Below are 19,989 nucleotides of genomic sequence, written 5' to 3' on the forward strand. Positions count from 1 at the left end.
TCACTTGATTAAGAAAATGTCACAACTTTCTCCAAATCTGTTTGAGGGAGACCTGCAAAATTTTGTTTCGAAATTTTATGAATTTTTTATGTGGTATGAAATTTGGCCCCTATCCTGATACCTATTTAATTGGCTAATAAATGTTAAATTTAACATGGTAAGAGTCAAAACTAATCATAAAAAGCTGACATAAACTTTCCTTGATTGTGTGCACACAACTACATAAAGACAGGCTTAAGGAAATCTGACAAAAAATTCACACAGGTGAAGATGACTTTAAAAGTTGCTAAAGGGACATTTGAAATTCTTAGAGCCTAATGCAACAATAGGAGAAATTTTCCTGGATATTACAATACAAAGAGGGAGATGGGTTATAAGTAGAAAGATAGTGCAGACAAATTATCTTCATTTTCTCCGGTATTTATGGATACTCACGACTTTGTGGCATTTGAGGGGAAGAGGCAACTGGTTCAATGAGGCAGTTTGTTGAAATATTTACAACTCATTTTCCTCTTTGTCTGTACAATCCTTTGTTTTTCATCAGTCATAAACTGATTTGAATTTTTTTAAACGAATTTAAAAAGAGGTGAAACTGATAGTCAACGCAGATAAAATGCGACATTTGAATATCTAAGGCTTACAGGTGTGTTGTTGAAATTTTTGAGAAGTGTGTCTAAGGCATATAAAAACAATGAACTCTGAATTCTAATACCTTCTTCATTTCTCTATATCGTCATCAATATTTTGCCCCACATTCAACTTTGTTGAACCAGCAAGAGTCCGCTTAAAGCAATCAGATGACTCCACATAGCTCATGCTTGGGAGTTACATTTAAAAACTATCACTGCCTTGTGTTGGAATGTAGGAGAATATCTTCATTGCAGTGTGAGTTCTTTTTTTTTTGTAATTTTTTCCTACAATTTTACGAATTTAAGTGCTTGTTGAGTCAATTAAGACTATTTTAAATCTCATATAATTATAGAAATTTTTTTTAAGAAAAGTATCAATTGCCTTAAGTAGGAAATATTAAAATAATTTAGTTTTTTTGTGTGCATGTTTTTGCATTTTATCAAACCTTGGGGGAAGGATATAAAAGTGAATTCTGACAATGTCAAAAAAAGTGAAAAGAAATTATTAGGGGACATATTTTATTTATTTACTAATTACCAGGGAATGTGAGATCTTTAACAGTTGGTTAGGTTGATGCATAATCGTGAAAGGAGGTCTCCGGAAAGCTACAATAGACTCAGATAGTCATATTATCTGATATACTGAATACCAGCGAGTGACTCTTACGATGTGACGATAGAAAAACTGCAGTTCCTTGTTTACTTTTAAATGCACTGGAAGTTTGTTATCAGATAACATTTTTCTTTCTGTGGTCAGCTCAGTGATGAAGTCATCACATTGAGAAAAGCAATTTAACAAATTATATTTTGTGAAAAATTTTCATGAATGGAATATTATAACTAACTGTTATAACGGTAAGAAATCTCGCATATCATGTAAAAGACTTTGATATTCATTTTTGAATACATAGATGTTAATTGGCTTGGATTTCTGTAATTTTAAATGAAAAATGTTATTTTAATGAACAGAATTACAGCATATTAGAGTCACATAAAAATGTTCATGATCTATGTTGGGGAAACATTTTAAATCTATAAAAAAAATTCTCAACGATCAGAGCTCAGCATGTCTTTTAGTAAAAGTATCTATTATGATAATTGATTTTGCGGTTAAGGCCCACATATTTGTGAAGTGAAGTTTTGTCTTTAACTGAATCCTGCGGAGCACAGGTTCACCATACCTTCATCAATATGTCATGGTCAATACAGCTCTCAAACACGCTTACTTTTTTTTCCTCCCTTCTTTTTTTATGTGAACATTGATGATTTTTCTTCATATTGATCGGTATCACTAAACCTAACAACTGAACTACTTTGTTCAAGATTTTATCTGATCAAAAAATTAAAAAAATTTCATGCAAAATTAATAGTCTGTGTATAATTGATGATTTTGAAGTTAAAAACTATGAGCTTTACTTATAGATTTTAAGATACAGTACTTTTCAATTTTAAAAAAGTAATTTCCCAAACTTTTCCATGTCATTCGGTACTTGGGAGGGGAAACTGAAAGTGTTAAGATTAAATCTGTTTATCTCTGACCAAAATATCCAAGACAAGTAATATATGACTGGTTATGAATTTTCATTGTTTAATTTTCAATTATATCTAATAGCAACCACATATCTGTTTTACACCGTTGGAGATCTTAAAAAGAAATTAAACACCATATATGCATGGGGAGCTATTATATTGTTTTAACCTTTTGGGTAAGACTTTGTACTTTATACGCGGTGCATTGATCTGAGTATCCCTTTTAAAAATATCGACCAAGTGGTGCACATAAAGAATTAAAATCATTATTGATATTATTGCTGCCTGTTAAAACAGATTTTATTTTTTCAATAAAGCTTTCTGACTAATGATGGCAAATCTGAAAAGTGTGATTTAACAATAAACATTGTGGGGATTAAAACCTTAATTCTCTGTATTACAGGGGAAATGTTTATCTTTTTCTTGGTCTTTGTGCAATAGAATTAAATTTTTACGAGGGATCAACTAATAGGAAATATTGGACAATGCTGGTAGTCACCCGGGGGCATTCCGCGGACAATTGAGATGGAGGTTCCCAGAACCTCTGTTTAGGGCTTCTTACTGACTTATCAGTTTGGGTCATCCTTTAATTACTGGATCAACCAATAAAATATTTCTTTACAAGATTTATTTCATCATTTATCTTGAAAGGTTTAATATATAATTAACTGCATGTATGAGAAGGAGCAAAAAAGGGATTTCTTCTTCACAGTTTCAGTGTCTCCATAATAATTTTTTATTGTCCTTGCAATACACTGTTGATACATGTAAATCATTAAGTCATATGTTGTACCTAATGACAAACTAATTTTAATTACTTGCTTTGTTTTTAAATTTGATTGCACCCATATTTATTGATATGAAAGAGAAGGAAATGCCTATGGCTATAATAATTAATTAATAACTAAGATTCAAGATCAAAGAAAATATTTGAAGTAACTCCAGATTTAAATAGAAATTGTAACTGTTAAGTAATATCAAAGCACCTTCCTAATATTAGCGATTCCTTGTAAGATTTATTAAGTCGTATTTACAGATTAAGCAGGTGAACTTCCTAGCTTGATTAGTTTTTCCTAATCCACCTTTTATTTTAAACATTCCATAATTCTCATAAACAATGCACAATAACACCAAATTATATTGAGGATATAAATCGGTAGGAGACTATTTAAATAGCGCTGAAGTACGCACTGGGTGACTGGCGAGAAAACAGCAGCGGCCAAAAATAAAAGTCCGCAGATGTAGAAAACCACTGTTCTTCATTCATTGAAACTAATTACAAAGAACTAGCATAAGAAAAGAATATGACATCCAATGATATATAGCTGGCAAGCTTTGACTGAAGTTTATGTGGGTTTGGGACTCGGCCCTGCTAATGAACAGACCCTTTCAATACATTAACTGCAGTTTTTAAATTAACTTTAATAAAAACAGGATTTGTTTCTTTGTGTTGCTAATCAGGCAGATAATAAAGTTAGATTTAAATGTTTTACGACTTTATTCATAAAAAAATATATAGACATTTCGGTTGAATACCATATTTGTTGCAGAGGTTTACGAGCATAAATAAACAGGAACGATTCCTCTGAGTTCCTATGAAATATCTACAGGATGTTTTGTGTGGGCTTATGCGGGTCATTACATATTTAATTCTGGATTTGCAACTTTGATCTCATAGAAATTTGAAGCAGAAATAATGCCAAATTGATGATTGCTTAAAAGGAAATTTGATTTCAAGAAATGCTTTGAAGCTTTGCATGAATTTGCAGAATAATTTTGTAAATAGAAAAGTGAAAGTTTAGAGCAAATACATTTGATTCAGAGGGTGCACTCTTACTTCAAGTGAACTATCACTTATGCAGTTTAACTGTGTTTGAAACTTGAACTGCTTTCTAATAGAATGTTTCTTTATCCTATGGATAATGTCTTCCTGCTGCAAAATGTGCATTTACCACTATTTTGGCTTTTGCCATCTTAAAATGTGTCAAACATATGAACCCAAACTAAGTAAAGTTAGCAACTTGAAGGTGCATGCATTGAAAGTCATTGCAACATACTGTGATTTAAAAGTCAATACAAATGACAATTTTAAGAGTTTTTTGTCTTCTGAAGATTACCATTAAAAGAGATTTTTGATGTAAATTGGAAAATGATGGGAAAAGTGTCATTATTGGGAATTTATTTTCCAATATTCTGAATTAAGCTAGAACAAATGTTAGCATTGTCCAAGCCTCAAAGGATTGAGTGTGTTTTAATGTTGTTTTCAATAATTTCATAACTGTCTGTCAATCTCAGATCTTTGAAATCCAATATCTCCATCCAGCCGTGTTAATGATCTGACAGAGTAGCGTCCCCTGTGTCACTCTTCTGTCCCCTGAACATGAGGGTGACATTGGAGCAGACTCACTCTTAGCACAGAATCTATCATCCAGAAAAATGGTTATTGTTCCTCCACAGTGGTCATCTGGTCACTTGTCAATCATTGCAGCCGCAGGCTATTGTATGTCCATTCTACAATCAATGATGTTAATTTGTAAGGATTTGTAAGTCCCTGAATATCACTTTATTGAAAATAATTAGTCTTAATAGATGACAAATATAAGTTTACTTTCCATTATGGTGCTAGTGCATGACATGCCCAGAAAAAAATCATGGTGCTAACGACAACGCCTGGGCGAAGAGAAAATGACACTGCACATTCATTCTTTAGAATTTTTTGCTGCAGTAAAAAATGCATCACTTAGCAAAGTTGCAAATGTTCAACAAAAAGTTTACTCGCCTTGATTAAATGGATAGACATATAAAGATAAATTGTAAACGTAACTTTTTTCATTAACTTTCAACACATAACTTACATACGACGTCATGTTACATCAGAACTTATAGACGCACCAAATGCCACCTGCGGTTGGACGAGCCCGATCTAATATTAAAACAATAGAAGAGTTTGCGCTCGCTCAAACGGTCGCACCGTCAACATATTATATGTAGCGTATAACTATGACAAAAGACAATTGCAGATGATCCATTAGTTAAATTTTGTTTTTATTTCATTCTCCATATCAATTCAGAGTGTAAATATCTCGTGTTATTTTGGATTTAAGTCTGTTTTAACTGTGACTCAACAAGTACCCTTTAGTATGAGAATGGTTCTGTGATGAAGGCCATCCTATATAAACATGGTGACCCGATCTTTCTATAGTCCCAGCCTCAAGCCTGATAATTGTTTGATTCTAAAGTTTCATTAAAGTCTCATTAGCAGTTAGAAAGGCTTGTTTTGTATGAGATTGACTTTGATGGAGACCGTGGATAAGCGCTGGGCTCAGAAGACCGTTTGGTCCATTGCATCCTTTGTTGGGGTGTTGGGGTGTTGTGTGACAACCTCTTCTCTGACTGGACATTATTCCTGAATCAAAACTAAGAATAACAAATAACCTGAATTGTGCTAAAATACTTACACTGTGTTTCAAATAAATAAAAGGTTTAATGTAGACCAAAAGGCAAAAATAAATTTGAGACTATTTTTTGAAGGACAAAGCTTACTTAAATCCAGTGAGTCAGATAAAATTACAAAGCTTTAAGGAAATGTTTTTGCAAACTATTGTTCAACATTAAGTGTTGAAAAAGCAACTTTACAATGGAGGCGGCAGGGAGGGCCCAACATTGGCAAACAACCCTCTCCAGCAGATGAGCTTGTGTTGGTGTCAGTAGTGGGTTTACAGAAACTGTAATCTAAAGGTTGACAGGAAATCAAAGGAAGTTTAAAGATTTTTGTTGAGACTAATTAAGTTTGTTTTTGTGTGGCCAGATAAGAAGTTTTTGGATAATTACAGGTAATGTCTAAATGTGATAATCTGTGGACAGTTTCTGACATTTTCACAGGTTGGTGATAGGGACTTAGCTATAGAGAGGTGTTTTTACTAAGGGTTATACTGCTGAGATGGGCAAGACCAATTGTGAAAATATTTAGTTCTAGGGAAAAAGAACCACTGAGATTTAATTGAATTCTGTCAGGTGTATTTTTCTACAAACAAACAAAACTAGTATCTGGTGTGATTTTAGCAATTGGTGACATCAAGTCAAAGCGCCAAAAACAAATTAAATAGAACTTTTTTGTTAAAAAACAAGTTTCTGTACAATTTTTTTTTGACAATTCAGTGCTAAACACTCTCCATGATCCCCAGAAAAATAAAGAAGTTCACTCATATGTGATAAGGTTAAGCTAATTAGATTTTAATTCAGTTTTGAGGATTTGGAATGCCCATATTACAGGGGTCAGTGTTGTTCTGGACTCTCTGTAGTGTTAAGGTTGTGTATGAATTCTCTCAGATTCTTAGACCAAAGTGCAAACCAGGTCAGTAGTATGTTTCAGTATTTGTTAAAAATATATGTAACAATTTTTTAAAAAATAGAAATAAGCAAAATGTTTATTACGTTAATGTTCATATAAATATCATGAATAATGTTTTCTACAGTATTTGTGGAATTTTTTTGAAAGATTTTGTAATAGGTCTTGGATGCAAAAATTTGTTGAATTGATAATTAAAGAATCCATTCATTTCTGTATTTAAACAAAAAATATATTTCAGTCTATGTACTAATTTTTTTTTTGTGTGTTGATGCATAAAAAATCTGTTTAAATTTAGTTTCATGTGCAAGATACAAGTATTGAGATAAGATTTTTGTCATAATTTTAAAAAAATATTAATATTAATATTAAAAAAGGTGGTAAAGTAAATATTTAGAGGGCTTGAAGGATAAGTATATACAATCGGAATTTTTATTTAGCTAAAAAGTGTGTGTTTGTCTGTTTCAGAAGCTATGTTTGTAATTCTGTCAAAAATTGATGGATATCAAAAGGGTTCCAATGCAAACTGTGAACAAAGATTACATATGTTCTTGAGTTGCTATTTTGACAATTTTTGATTCATCATGAATGAATTAAATAAATGTTTGGCATTTTTAAAAAATATTGACCAAAGATAAAAATTAATTTGTCTTAATCAATCAGATAGGTATAGTTAAATCTGTAAAATTTTGATTTAAACAAGATTAATGAACCATGTATCTGCTGCTTTGTTTTGCTAATCATGGCTGTGTCAACAGAACAGTGACATTTTGACAGACTCTACAGATAAGTTCAAAGGAGCACAAGAATTATTCCCACCTATCTAAAGGATATTTTTCTAAAATTGAAGTTAAGGGGCTGGCATCTATTGAAATTTAAGTGAAGATTGAGCATTGATTAGTCTCGGTTTCATGTACAGCATGTCCCTGTATTCCCTGGGGTGCTTCTTCTGATTTCTCTCACTGCAGGTAGTCTTCCTATCCCCTGCTATCAATTTCTTACACCATAATTAAAACTGTAACAAAGTTTTAAAATTTGAACCAATGAAATTTCAGCAATGTACAAACATGGAAATTTGTTACTTGATGCATGCTTGCTAGGGTCTTAAGGCTAAAAGTGGCACTTTATAAAATTCAGGGAATTAATTGAACACCCATAATCATTATTGGGTGACATAAGGAGTTAATCACTGGAAAATAATATAGTTAGTGTACTGTCAAAGAAGACTGTTCATGGAATGCTTGATGGTTTCTGGATCTTTTTGAAATATATGATGTGCATATGATACTAACTTGTAAATTTCAAAGAGGTAAAGTATTTCTATACTCTTAATTTCTTTCAATTTATTTAAGTTGGATTTAAAAAATACACTTTTTTACCTGTTTATTTCAATTTTGTTGATTTTTTAACCCGGTTGAAGTTTACAGTAACATTTCTATGTTTCATGAGGGAATCTACAGCTTCATTTTGCCCCATGTTCATTATTTGAGAGTGTTTCCAAATGTATAAGTAAATGACAATTGATGACCCTAAAATTTACAGCACTCCGGATTGGAATAGGACTTTGACAAATACCTGACACCACCAGACATCTAAATTTCTAAATAGAATTAGCCCTTTCATCTTTCCTTCTTTTAATCATAAACTTGTTTATTTCTATCATAAATGTCCAGGCCTTATTTGGTCTCCCTATTGTAAAAAGTAATTAACTCTGCGGAGCTTCATTTTCACTGTGTACGTTTCAATCAGTCATAGGCAAATAACAGAAAGGGAAATACGATTTAGACCATATAGAAATGATCCACAGGTATTGTGGTATTAATGGGCACTGGTCATCTTGTCCTGTCTCCTTTGGATCACTCCTGTGAATATTGTTTTCACCTGTTGGAATTTTTTCTCTTGTAATAAAACCCAAAACCTTTCAGTTTCTAATAGCTGCCTCTGTTTTGTTGGAGGTTGATACTCTGAATATTTACATATTACAAATTTTTAATTTTCCAATTACCTAATATTCAACCCTTACTACTAACTGCTACAAACTTTTTGAAAAATTAGCATTCTGCATTTAATTCCTCAAAAAAAAATGTTGAAATTGAACTCCAGCTAGAATACCCTATAAATAATTAATGTTATAATTGGGATTGTATTACAATGTGTAACACTAAGGTGTGATTTTTTTTTCACCTGTCTTTTTTTTCTTTGATCTGATGTCCACTTTTGGTCCAGATGAAATTACACCCTGATGAGGTGCCGCATGCTGTTGATGGTCAGTTTGGGTCATCCTGCCCTGGTATCTTCTCACACCTGTGAATTGGCATTGTTTCTAGCCATACTATCTTTGTTCAGTGTTTGATTAAGGAAGTCCAGTTGACTAAATAAGTTGACTTTAGGTGATAATACAGATACACACAACCTATTTATTTCTCTAAGATTGGGATAGTATTTAATCCCCCCCTTACCGCTGTGAAGAATGCCTCATGTTTATTCTCACTGTATGAGGACCATAGTCAAATTCCCCATATCCTCTATAAATCCATTATTTTAATGACCAATTCAGAAATGTCTTACCTGAAATTTACAGCCTCTTGCTGTTAACTAATCTGGGTTCGATTGACTTGGAAGGTCCGAGTTTATTTGCAGATGATTCATTTTCATGACATTACCATGGTGACCAGTATCATATAATTTGGGTTATGATTTGTCCGATATTTTGTTTCAGTATTCCGTAATCGAGGAGAGAGGATGTTAGTTAAACTACTTTGGCTTTGGTTTACTTCAAAATGAGGAATTTTTACATTAATTCAAATATTGTCTTGGTTTTTACCTGTCTATCTTTGGACATTGATGAAGGGAGTTTATCTTTTTCATCTGGGAGGTAACTTTGATTTTTTTTTATTATCTGTTTATTTTTTTGGGATAGTAGAATTTAAGAAAACATTTTTAATTAATATTCATTAATTTTTTGCACCTGAAAGCTTTAAATAATGGATTTTTAAAATTGTCTTAACACTTTTAAAACCTTGAAATTGGAACCTTCTTTCAATCTTAAATCTTGTTGTAAACCCCATGATTTATCTGGTCATAATCTTTTTTTGTCCAGGGCAAAAAGTTGGGTGTTTTCTTAAAAAGATCAGATGATACAGAAAACTCCAAAGACACAAGACAAAACAAAAGAACATGAAATTGACACAAAGTACTAAAGAAAGGACTTTTAAAAGGTGACATCACACAATTATTGTCTGGAGTTAATCACCCAGAAAACCTGTCAAAAAAAATCAGTATTGTGCCTTCTTAGTCTTATACAATTTAAATCTGACAACAATATTAAGACATAATTCAATTATTAGGTGTATTAAGAAGAAATTATGGGAGAGTAATTGCATTCATTGGTTAACAGTTGGTCAATTACCATAGAAGAAATGTAAAGAAAATCATTAGGGGGTAAAAGACTTCAAAAGTATTTTATTTCAACCTGTGGTTTTGATTTACTGGTATTTTTTATTTTTAAAAAAATTTTGTACAGCTCATAAAAAATAGGAAGGAATGAAGTTTTTAATTCAATGCTTGGATTAATTTACTTTTGACACCTGAGGTAAAATAATTAAAGTATATATTATCATGATTTTTTTTAAGCATTGATAAATTTTATTTTGAAGTAACCCACTTATTTTTTAGTATTTTTTTTTAAATGTGATAATTTGTTATTTTTATAAGTATTTTAATGATTTAAATGTATTTTATCATTAATAATTAATTCAAATTGAAACATCAAATGAAATGCAAATCAAATAAATAGCATATGCATAAGCAATTGATTTTGAAGGATACAGTGAGACTATTTATAAAATTTAGAACTAATAAAGATTTATAAAGATACTATATATAAAATTAGATAATAAAGATTAATGTGAAGAAGTAAATTCAGTTTGGGATAATTTTGTGTAATATTAATTGATTTTGATAAATTTCATCACAAAAGTCTTAAAAATTAATCTATTAAATGCTGTGTAGTACAAACTTAATGGCATAACATGACTTTCCTCTAGATCAGATTTATGAAGACTTCATTGAAATTTCTCTTTAAAGCACATGTTGAGTGGGGATTTTGAGTTTATAAATTTCTCCTATTAGAATCACAGTTAGTTTTCTGATCCTATTTAGCGGGGAATTACAACACAAAGACTCCGCATTAGGCAAAACGTAGTCGACTTTAGCAGGATATGCTCCGTGACGGCTCTCTACGGATCTCGCTTTGCCATTATGTAGGGAATTTAAACATGATTGGAAAAATAAGATGGATAAAGGTGATTTAAGTCCAAAGGTATAAACTGGTGCGGTCAAGATTTTTGTCAATATTTAATATTGGTCCGTCTATTTTTTCAGATTAATGACAAGTCCACCACAGACAAAAGAAGCCTGTCTTGTATTCTGACATGCTGGTGACATTTAACATTTCTTCATGATGTTGCGAGTCTGTGTACTGTTTTCTGTTCTCCAACTGTGTTCCTGTTTGGTATATCATATAAACGAAGAGCGGGTTCCTACGTATTTCATAGGAAATGTTGGACAAGATGCAAACGTTTCGTCCATGCCTGCTGTCACACCTGATGTTCTACAGAGGATGGAATATTCCTTCATTGGAGACAGTCAGGAAATGTTTGAAATTGATCAGCGTTCAGGCATTCTGAGTGGAAAGACAACGATAGACCGTGAAGTATTCTGTCCACATATGGTTGTGTGTAAAAAAGAATTGCGGGTTGCAGCAAGAAGTGGAAATTTTTTTCTGACCATAAATGTGATAGTTTATATAGATGACATCAATGACAATGCTCCAACATTTCCGCAGTCTTCGGTAGCTTTGGAGATTTCAGAAGGACCCTTCATCAATTCCACCTTTCCTCTGTTAGGGGCATCAGACATTGACATGGGACCAAATAACTCTATCACTCATTATAAAATTACTCCTGATTCTGGAATTTTTGCTTTGGATGTTATTCCAAAATTAGATGGAACTTCGGATCTAAACTTAAGGCTCATTCGAGCATTGGACAGGGAACTAGTAGATAGATATACCATATATGTCAGTGCTTTGGATGGAGGAAATCCACCCAAATCAGGGACTTTAACTGTGAATATAACAGTCACAGATATCAATGACAAAGCTCCAATATTTACTCAGCAGATGTACAATGTAACCATCAAAGAGGACATGCCAATGAACTCTCTTGTTGTACAAGTGACAGCAAATGATGGAGACACAGGCAGAAATGCTGAGGTTTCTTACAAGTTTGCCACAATTCAGACAGACAACATCGACATCTTCAACATGAATCGTGCTTCAGGGGAAATAACTCTGATCGGGGCTCCAGAATACAGTTTGACACCGTACAAAATAATCGTGGAGGCTGTTGACAATGGTGAACCCAGGAAGAGCAGTCAGGCTCAAGTGATTGTCAACATCAACGACACAAACAACAATGTACCGGTAATCAGCATCAACGTTCTGTCTGAGTATGACTACGCCATCATCAACGAAAATGCCAACATGGGAGACATTGTGGCACATGTGGAAGTAGAGGATGCAGACACTGGAATTAATGGACATGTTTCCTGTCACATTGAGGACAGTGACTACTTCAAACTCCAGCCCATGCCAGGCACGCAGAATGAGTTTAAGGTGGTAGTGAATGGAACCCTGGACAGGGAAGATATCATTGAACATATCGTCACTGTGTATTGTGAAGATGGTGGAACTCCAGCCTTAAATTCTACAAAGAGCTTCAAGGTTCAAATTCAGGATCAAAATGATAATACTCCTCAATTCATTAACAAAATTTATCCTTGTGAGATTTATGAAAATGAACCCAATGGAACAGTAGTTGTCAAAGTAAGTGCAACAGACAATGATCAAGGCCACAATGCTAAAGTCCGCTATTACATCAATCCCAATGGCCAAGTGGACTTCAGGATCGCTAACCCAGTGGATGGTATTATAACTACTAGGCACTCTTTTGACAGGGAAAAGACCAGCCACTTTAATTTCACCGTAATTGCTGTTGATGGAGGAAACCCTGTTGCTCTGACAGCAACAGCAACAATATTGGTGAGAATTCTGGACAAAAATGACATCACACCTGAGTTTGACTCTGATTTGTTTGAATTCCATGTTCCAGAAGAGATTGCCAATTTGACCACCATTGGTTTTGTAAGAGCAAAAGATGGAGATGCTGGAGAAAATGGCAATGTGACATTTGTAATGGATAGTAATTCTATAGGAAAAGTGCCCTTGATGTTGAAGTCAAATGGAGAAATTAAGAGCATCAGAAGACTGGACAGAGAGAAGAATGAGGAGTTTAACTTTACAGTGATTGCTAGAGACAATGGCGTCCCTTCCAGAAGTAGCAGTGCCACAGTCATTGTGAGGCTGACTGATATTAACGATAATGACCCAGAATTTATATTTCCAAACAGTGTTAATTACTCCGTAAACTTATCTTACTTGGCTGAGGTTGACAGTGTGGTGACTACTATTATTGCTGTGGATCCAGACAAAGATGTCAATGCAGAAATTAGATTCAACATTATTGAAGGAAATCAATTGAATTTATTCAAAATAGACACATATTCTGGAGAAATATTCCTAGCCAGAAAAATCCATCTACATGAAATTCGTATTTATGACCTTCTTTTGACTGCTACTGACCAAGGATCAGTACAACAAAAAACATCTCGACAGCTCTGTTCCATCCACATCAAATTTGTCAACACCACAGCAGTTGCTCAAAAAATCGCAGAGGATGAGCCTCAAAACTTGATCATTGCCATTGTTATTGCTATAGTAACCTTAGTTCTGTCCATTGCCATCATCATCACTATCTGTGTCATCAGGCGAGCAGACGTCAAAAAACACAACTACCGTGCCAAAAGTATGGAGGAAATGAAGATCATGGAAACCATGGCTCGTAACAGCAGTACTCGGTCCTCGTCTTCCCGGGGGTCAGCGGACCATATCATCCCCCACAGGGACTTCAACCGGAATCGTAAGGAGGTCAGCTTCTCCCTGGAGGAGGACAGTATGTCGTATCGTCATCCCAGCAGCAGTCCCAGCATGTCAACCTTCAAGTCCAGCCCAGTAGATCCTCAGGTATGGAGTCAGTTTAATTTTTTTTTTTTTTTTAAATTTCTTCCTAAATGAATAGATTGATTTTTGAAAATATTTTTGTACTAAATCAATTGGAAAATGATTGTAATATATGCACAGTGCAGGTGAAAGATCGCAAGTTTGCATAGCCACACTAAATACATGCAGACATATTGAAGACAAACAGTCAAACATGTATTGGATGTTCCTATGTTTGGACAGGAAATGGGAAATGATTTAATTACATGATTTTATCCATTAATGATGTTGACTCAAACTTTGTGCTTGATTTCATGCAAAACTTGAACTCTGTACAATTTTGAAACAAATATTTGATTTTTTTCTTGTTAGATAATAAAATCTCCCTGTGATGCCCGTATAACATTCAAGATGATTTCTGAGAGTAATTTTATCTCGCTTAAATCCGAAATGTAAATCTGGTAAAACCTGTCATCTTTACACTAACTGAAATCAAAATATTGGTCAACCACTAAAGCATCTCCTCTTGAGAATACCAAGTCAGTAGGTGTGACGATCGCAATGAGTCTCAAACAATATCGCTTCCTCCGCTAAAATATCACAATCCATTAATGCTTTTGACTGGAAGCATGCAATTTTGTATGTTTTGCAGATTACTTCTACATAAAACTATAACCATCTGTTAGTAATGTATTAGATGAATATGTTCTGGCCCTTAAGGGAGATGCAAGATATTTGTTTCAAAATCAGTTGTCTGTTTTAGAAATACCAGTAAGGGTGCCATAAATTTCTTTAAAAAAATAATCCAAAATGATGTTAACTCATAAATGTCAAAATTCATTTAGAAGTGCATGTATTTGTGCTTTAGTATTAATTGGTGTCAAACATCAATTCATAACCTGTTCAGTACTAATTATATAGACAAAAAAATCCAACTGTTGAGAATTTCACCTCTAGTTCTTACTTCCAAATTTTTTTTAAAGGGGTGATTCCCACTTTTATCCTATTTTAACACGAAGGCCTGATTTATTCTTAGCCTCCGTCGGTACATCACGCCCGGGAGGACAGCACGCTGTCAGACAAAAACGCCCGCAACATCAACAGAATGGAGTCGCTGAGACTGCAGCAACGAATCCTACAGACCAAGGACCAGCAACAGTGGCAGCAGGAGGAGAGGATCAAGGTGACCAAAAGATTTATAATTACCTAATTAAAAAAAGTATATACTGTACTTAGGGGTACATGTACTTATAGAAATGAATGAATAAGGGGTGCCATTATATTGCCATACAGTAAGTTCCTTCCCAAAGAGATCATAATGTTTTCTTTGATAAAAAGCCTTTGAAAAAAAATGAATGAGGACTTATTGAGGAGCATATATGATATGCAGCTTAAAATTTACCATTTAAAATAAGTTTCCAATTGATATCGCATTTGCTGCTATTTAGAATGCAGTGATCAGAAGTGCTCTCTCTCTGCATACCTCATAAAATTCATTCAGAAATCTTCGTTTTCTCACAGTCGTTTAGAAAAAGTTTAAGACATATTTAGATAAGAATCTAGATGAAAGGATATAATGACATAATAGATTTGGTAACTCGTAGGTAATAATATGTTTAGATCTTAAGAAAATATTGCAAATAAAAACCTTCAGATTGCTCAGGGCTCGTGTTGATAATAATGGTAATTAAACATCTTGAAGCTTTAAAGATGTCTTTATTATGCATCATTTTAAATATGTTGGAATAATAGTAAATGTCACAGAAACCTTTCAGGCTCTCTAAAAAGGTTAGAAAATTGCTGGAGCTGTTTTTAACAGTTGGTCTAGTTGAAAAATGCTCAATGATTAGAAATAATAGAGTGAAAAATGTCTCCTTTTGCTTAAGGCCAGTCTCGTGTTGTTCCAGCAAGTGACTTCTAACAATGTTCATGTTTTCCCACTATATTTTGGCTCTGAAGTTCAAAGATATATTTCTGTCATCAGAATCTATTATTAATATGACTTCAAGCAAAACTTTTATAAAGAGGAAGGTCATGTCAAAGTTTTCCTCTTCCTATGGCAAGATCGTCCTGTTAGATATGGTGTGTGGTTTTAAAACAGATTTTATGAACAAAAATATAAGGCAGGAAATATATATGAAGTAAAACCTGTCTAATGGTCGACTGTACTTAACCTTTTGGTTCTGTTTGACCCAGGAATATATTTCCCCGGATCTGACATTTTAAAGCCTCCCCATACGGAAAAGTTTTTTAACAAACTACTATCAAACCATCAACAAACTACCAACAAACTATATTTTAGTGGTTTGTTAAAGCAGTTTGATAGTATAGCATTTAATGAAACACAAACAAACCACTGTTTCTAAAAATAAGTATAGTGGTTTGTTAGTCTTTCATTTCTGCTGATTGTGATTTCTTTATAGTTTGTTAGACTTGGTATCTTGCAACAGTGTTTTATTAGTATAGCATTTGCATCTAACCACATGGGAAATTACTTTACAGACATGTTTAGGGTTGAATTATCTAGAATTGTTGAAGTTTCCAAGAACAGCTTAATCTTTACATCCGGTGTTGGCTATTTGCGCCAATTTTCAAACCACCAAGCAGGTCAGAAACAAAGGAACTGGTGAAGGGAGATTCAAATTGTTAGTAATATTCGTTCTATAAGATTCCTGACTGGAAAAAGCAGCAATTAACATTATTAAAAGATGGATCTGGAAACAGAAGAGGTATTTAATGCATGTCATGAAGTTCCTTTTTACCTAAAGGCTGGACTACAGTAACCTTCTGTGAATGTGGATGTGTCATGCTTTTTACTTTGGGTTTTTAATTGACACAATTCCTAATACTAGTTTAATCAGTTATGCATTGGATTATGGGAAGTATACTTGAAAATAAGACAAAAAAAGATGTCTTTCAAAGTTGCAATAATTGCTAGAAAATATATAATGCAGCATTTTCCATGCCAGATGAAGCAGTGAATATTTAAATGTCAGCTTGAAGAACATTTTTTTTGGTGAAAAATACTATGAAGAAGAATATGAAGGAGAATATATGTGATAAGTACATGGACATTGACTCGGAATGGCATCTCCTAAACAAAAGGGAACATGTTGGAATGTTGCACTTGCATTGGCTGAACTTGTGAATCCTGGAATTTAAAATACTCTGAAACAAGACTTGTTGAACATGTTGAATACTTCAAAGTGTGACAGTGTTTAGGTGTTTTCAAAGACTTGTAGATTTGTAATAGAAATTTTCAAATCTAGTGTTTTGCTGATGGATTTGTTACCAGTGATTTGTTAGTAGTTTGTTAGAGTGGTTTGATAGTAGTTTGTTTGTGTGGTTTGATAGTAGTTTGTTAGAATGGTTTGATAGTAGTTTGTTAGAGTGGTTTGATAGTAGTTTGTTAGAGTGGTTTGATAGTAGTTTGTTAAGAGTGGTTTGATAGTATATCTACTTTCAAACCATAGTGGTTTGTTAGTAATTTGTTATAGTAGTTTGTTTGCCCTTTTTTTCCGTATGGGTCCCTCTGGAGCTAGGGAGTGTGCATAAAGGGAAATAACTCTGATAGAATTATCTGCATGTAAAGCACTAAGTAGATAACACCTGGCTATCCCAAGGGCCCCATATTACATTACACAAAACAACATTATCACTACACTATCCTAGACTTCCACCAGCTCTATCTTGTTACCAAATCAGATAATTAAATATTTCTGGAAACATTGTGCATGAAGTGAATACCCAAAAGTGAATACCCAAACAGCCTTAGTCTATTGAGAGAGAACTTGGGGGCAACTGGAGCCACTTCAAAGCATGTAACAGGCTGCCTTTGTTTTCTTGTTTAGGGGGCCAGAGGGATTGTCATAATGTCATGCATATTGAAACTTAACTTGGAGATCCTTTTCAATTTTGGCATCCATGAATATTAACTTGTTATGTCATATGAAGTGGTTCTGGTGTATTCAGTTGACATTTCTTGTTTCAATAATCATAGGAAAAGTATTTTATAATAAAAATTTTTTTTTTTTAAATTTAAAAATTCATTTATTTTTTAGAATATGCCCTACATGGAGATTGCTCGTCCATCAGAATTAAAGGGAGATAACCAAAGCGACTTGTCGGAGGAATCGCTAACCGGCGACAGTGGGAGGGGAGGTAGCGAGGAGGATATCCGCAACAGTGGGGTCCCTCACAACGACACTACAGGTAGATCATTAGCTTCACTCATCTAGATCCTAAAATAAATAATGAATTTCTACATCAATATAAAATTCTTTAAAAATTAATGGTAGCTGAAATTGGTTCTCTAAATGAAAGGTATTCATTAATATTTTATTAGTATAACTACCTCATTGTAGCAAAAACTAGTCTTGAGAAAACCATGTTTCATTTAAATTTAGTTTATAAAATATTCATGTAAATTTGACATTTTTTGGTTCATTTTTAATTGGAAATTTTGTTTGCTCTTTTCTAGGTGTAGATCAAGACTCAACAAGATCTCGTCATTTATCAGTGGCCAATAGCAGTGGCATTTCTTCTATAGGTTCACATTCCCTCACCAATCACATGAACTTTTCCACATTTGGACGTGGATCTCCTTCTGAAGGCTTGTCCACATTTCCCCGCAACGCCGGATCTAAAAATATTCTCAATGTCTCAAGACACCCTTCCTCAAGCTCAGTGAACCATAGTGGTAAAAATTTACAGAGACTTCATTCTGAACACTACTCACCGCAGAGGAAAGCTTTACGAGACATTCCCTCTGTGCCAAAGTCTTTCATACAGGATAGACTGCATAGAACTGAAAATCAAAACTTAGTGCGGTGCGATGACACTTATAGTGAGAGCTGTAATACCACAGCGCGAGACGACGATGACGCTACAACGACGTCAGGCAGTTACACCATCAACCCCGACGATCTGTGCAATGATATTGACAATCTCTTCTTTAAATCGGACACTGTTGTTTGATGTTGTTAGAAGAAAATTTGTAAAGACAGATATTGTGATATTTCATAACCTTCTTTAATTGTTCAAATCTTGCCAAAGTCTCATTGTATGTCAGATCACCAATCATATCCAAGCTTACATTTGTTGTCTTCCATGCTGCTATTTGCTAATTGTGTGTGAGAGAGCTGTATCACTGCCATGTGTGGGTGTGGTTTATATACAGCTAGTCCAATCAGATGACTAATTCAACTGTCATTCATTTTAATTTTATGTATTTATTATCTTTGTTGAGTTTTAGTTAGTTTTCTACAAGAGAATGAATTGATGCTAAATGATTGTACCAAACTATGTTATAGATAGTGCTTTTTGTACAGTGATGGTATATGCTCGTATAATTGTTCTTGGTACATTTTGTTTTCATTCTGTTTTTATGAATAATTAAGATATTCACATCAAATGTGATTTTTTTCACTCAGGGTAGAAAGAATAAGATCTGAGTTATCCCCCTTGAACACTGATCTTTTTTATTAAAATTAAGCAATGTTTTTTCTAATAAATTTCACAATGGAGAGTTTATTAATATTCACCTACACCAATAGCCACTCGCATGTCAGGTACAAGGGAAATTTGTTGTGACACAATGATTTTTTATTTGTTGAATCATTCAAATTGTTGTTATGCTAGTTTTTATATATACACTTAATATGAATATTGAAATATTTGTATTATAAATTTGGTGAAAAAAATGATATTAAAAATATGAAGAAATATGGAACAATGGTTTTGTTGTTTGTTTTTGTTTTTAATCTTTAAAAATATACACAACATTCTTGTGAAAATTCCCATGCAGTAATTGGCAAGTTACAAACTGCTCTTAAAAAATTAATTAATGGCTGTATGAAGATAGAATAATAAATTGAAGGCATTTTCAATACTACACCTGTCACATGTAGTTTCTAGATAAATATAAGGAACTAAAATACTTAGCATATATGATGAAATGGGATTTCTTTTTTGTGAATACACTAGATTATCACATGACCATAAATTTGGAAAATCAACCAGGACAATTTTGGGTGATATTAATTTTTAGCATTAAGGTTCATTTTATACACTATATAAATCTTGATAAATATAATCTGACAAATATATGCATGTAAAAAATCAATTGATTTCTAAAAATATTTTTTTTATTTACCTGTGATAATTTTAAAAAATGCAGCGAAATTAATTTTAGATAAGTTCCAAATAAATAAAATTGTGTTACTTATTAATCTGCATTGAATGCAAAAGATCGATTGAATTACAAGATATAATTCTTAAAATATTTCACTTTTTATAATTATATCTTATCGATAAAAGGAATATAAAAAATGAGTTATTGTTGAACTCATTGTTCACTGAAG

The 19,989-nt window shown here is 33.3% G+C and overlaps 1 protein-coding gene across 1 annotated transcript; it reads left to right on the top strand.

Moving 5' to 3' along the window:
• The first annotated feature begins 1,344 nt into the window (after positions 1 to 1,344).
• On the top strand, positions 1,345 to 19,361 carry LOC134275360 (protocadherin gamma-B1-like). Its single transcript, XM_062757633.1, has 5 exons — positions 1,345 to 1,484; positions 10,891 to 13,651; positions 14,664 to 14,810; positions 17,689 to 17,839; positions 18,108 to 19,361. Exons 2-5 carry the CDS (start codon positions 10,967 to 10,969, stop codon positions 18,602 to 18,604), a joined length of 3,480 nt encoding a protein of 1,159 aa, XP_062613617.1. The 5' UTR covers positions 1,345 to 1,484; positions 10,891 to 10,966; the 3' UTR covers positions 18,605 to 19,361.
• Positions 19,362 to 19,989: the final 628 nt, after the last annotated feature.

Source organism: Saccostrea cucullata, unplaced genomic scaffold (genome assembly GCF_032062105.1).
Source record: "Saccostrea cucullata isolate Sc308-1 unplaced genomic scaffold, CSIRO_AGI_Scuc_v1 ctg242, whole genome shotgun sequence".
Lineage (NCBI taxonomy): Eukaryota > Metazoa > Mollusca > Bivalvia > Ostreida > Ostreidae > Saccostrea > Saccostrea cuccullata.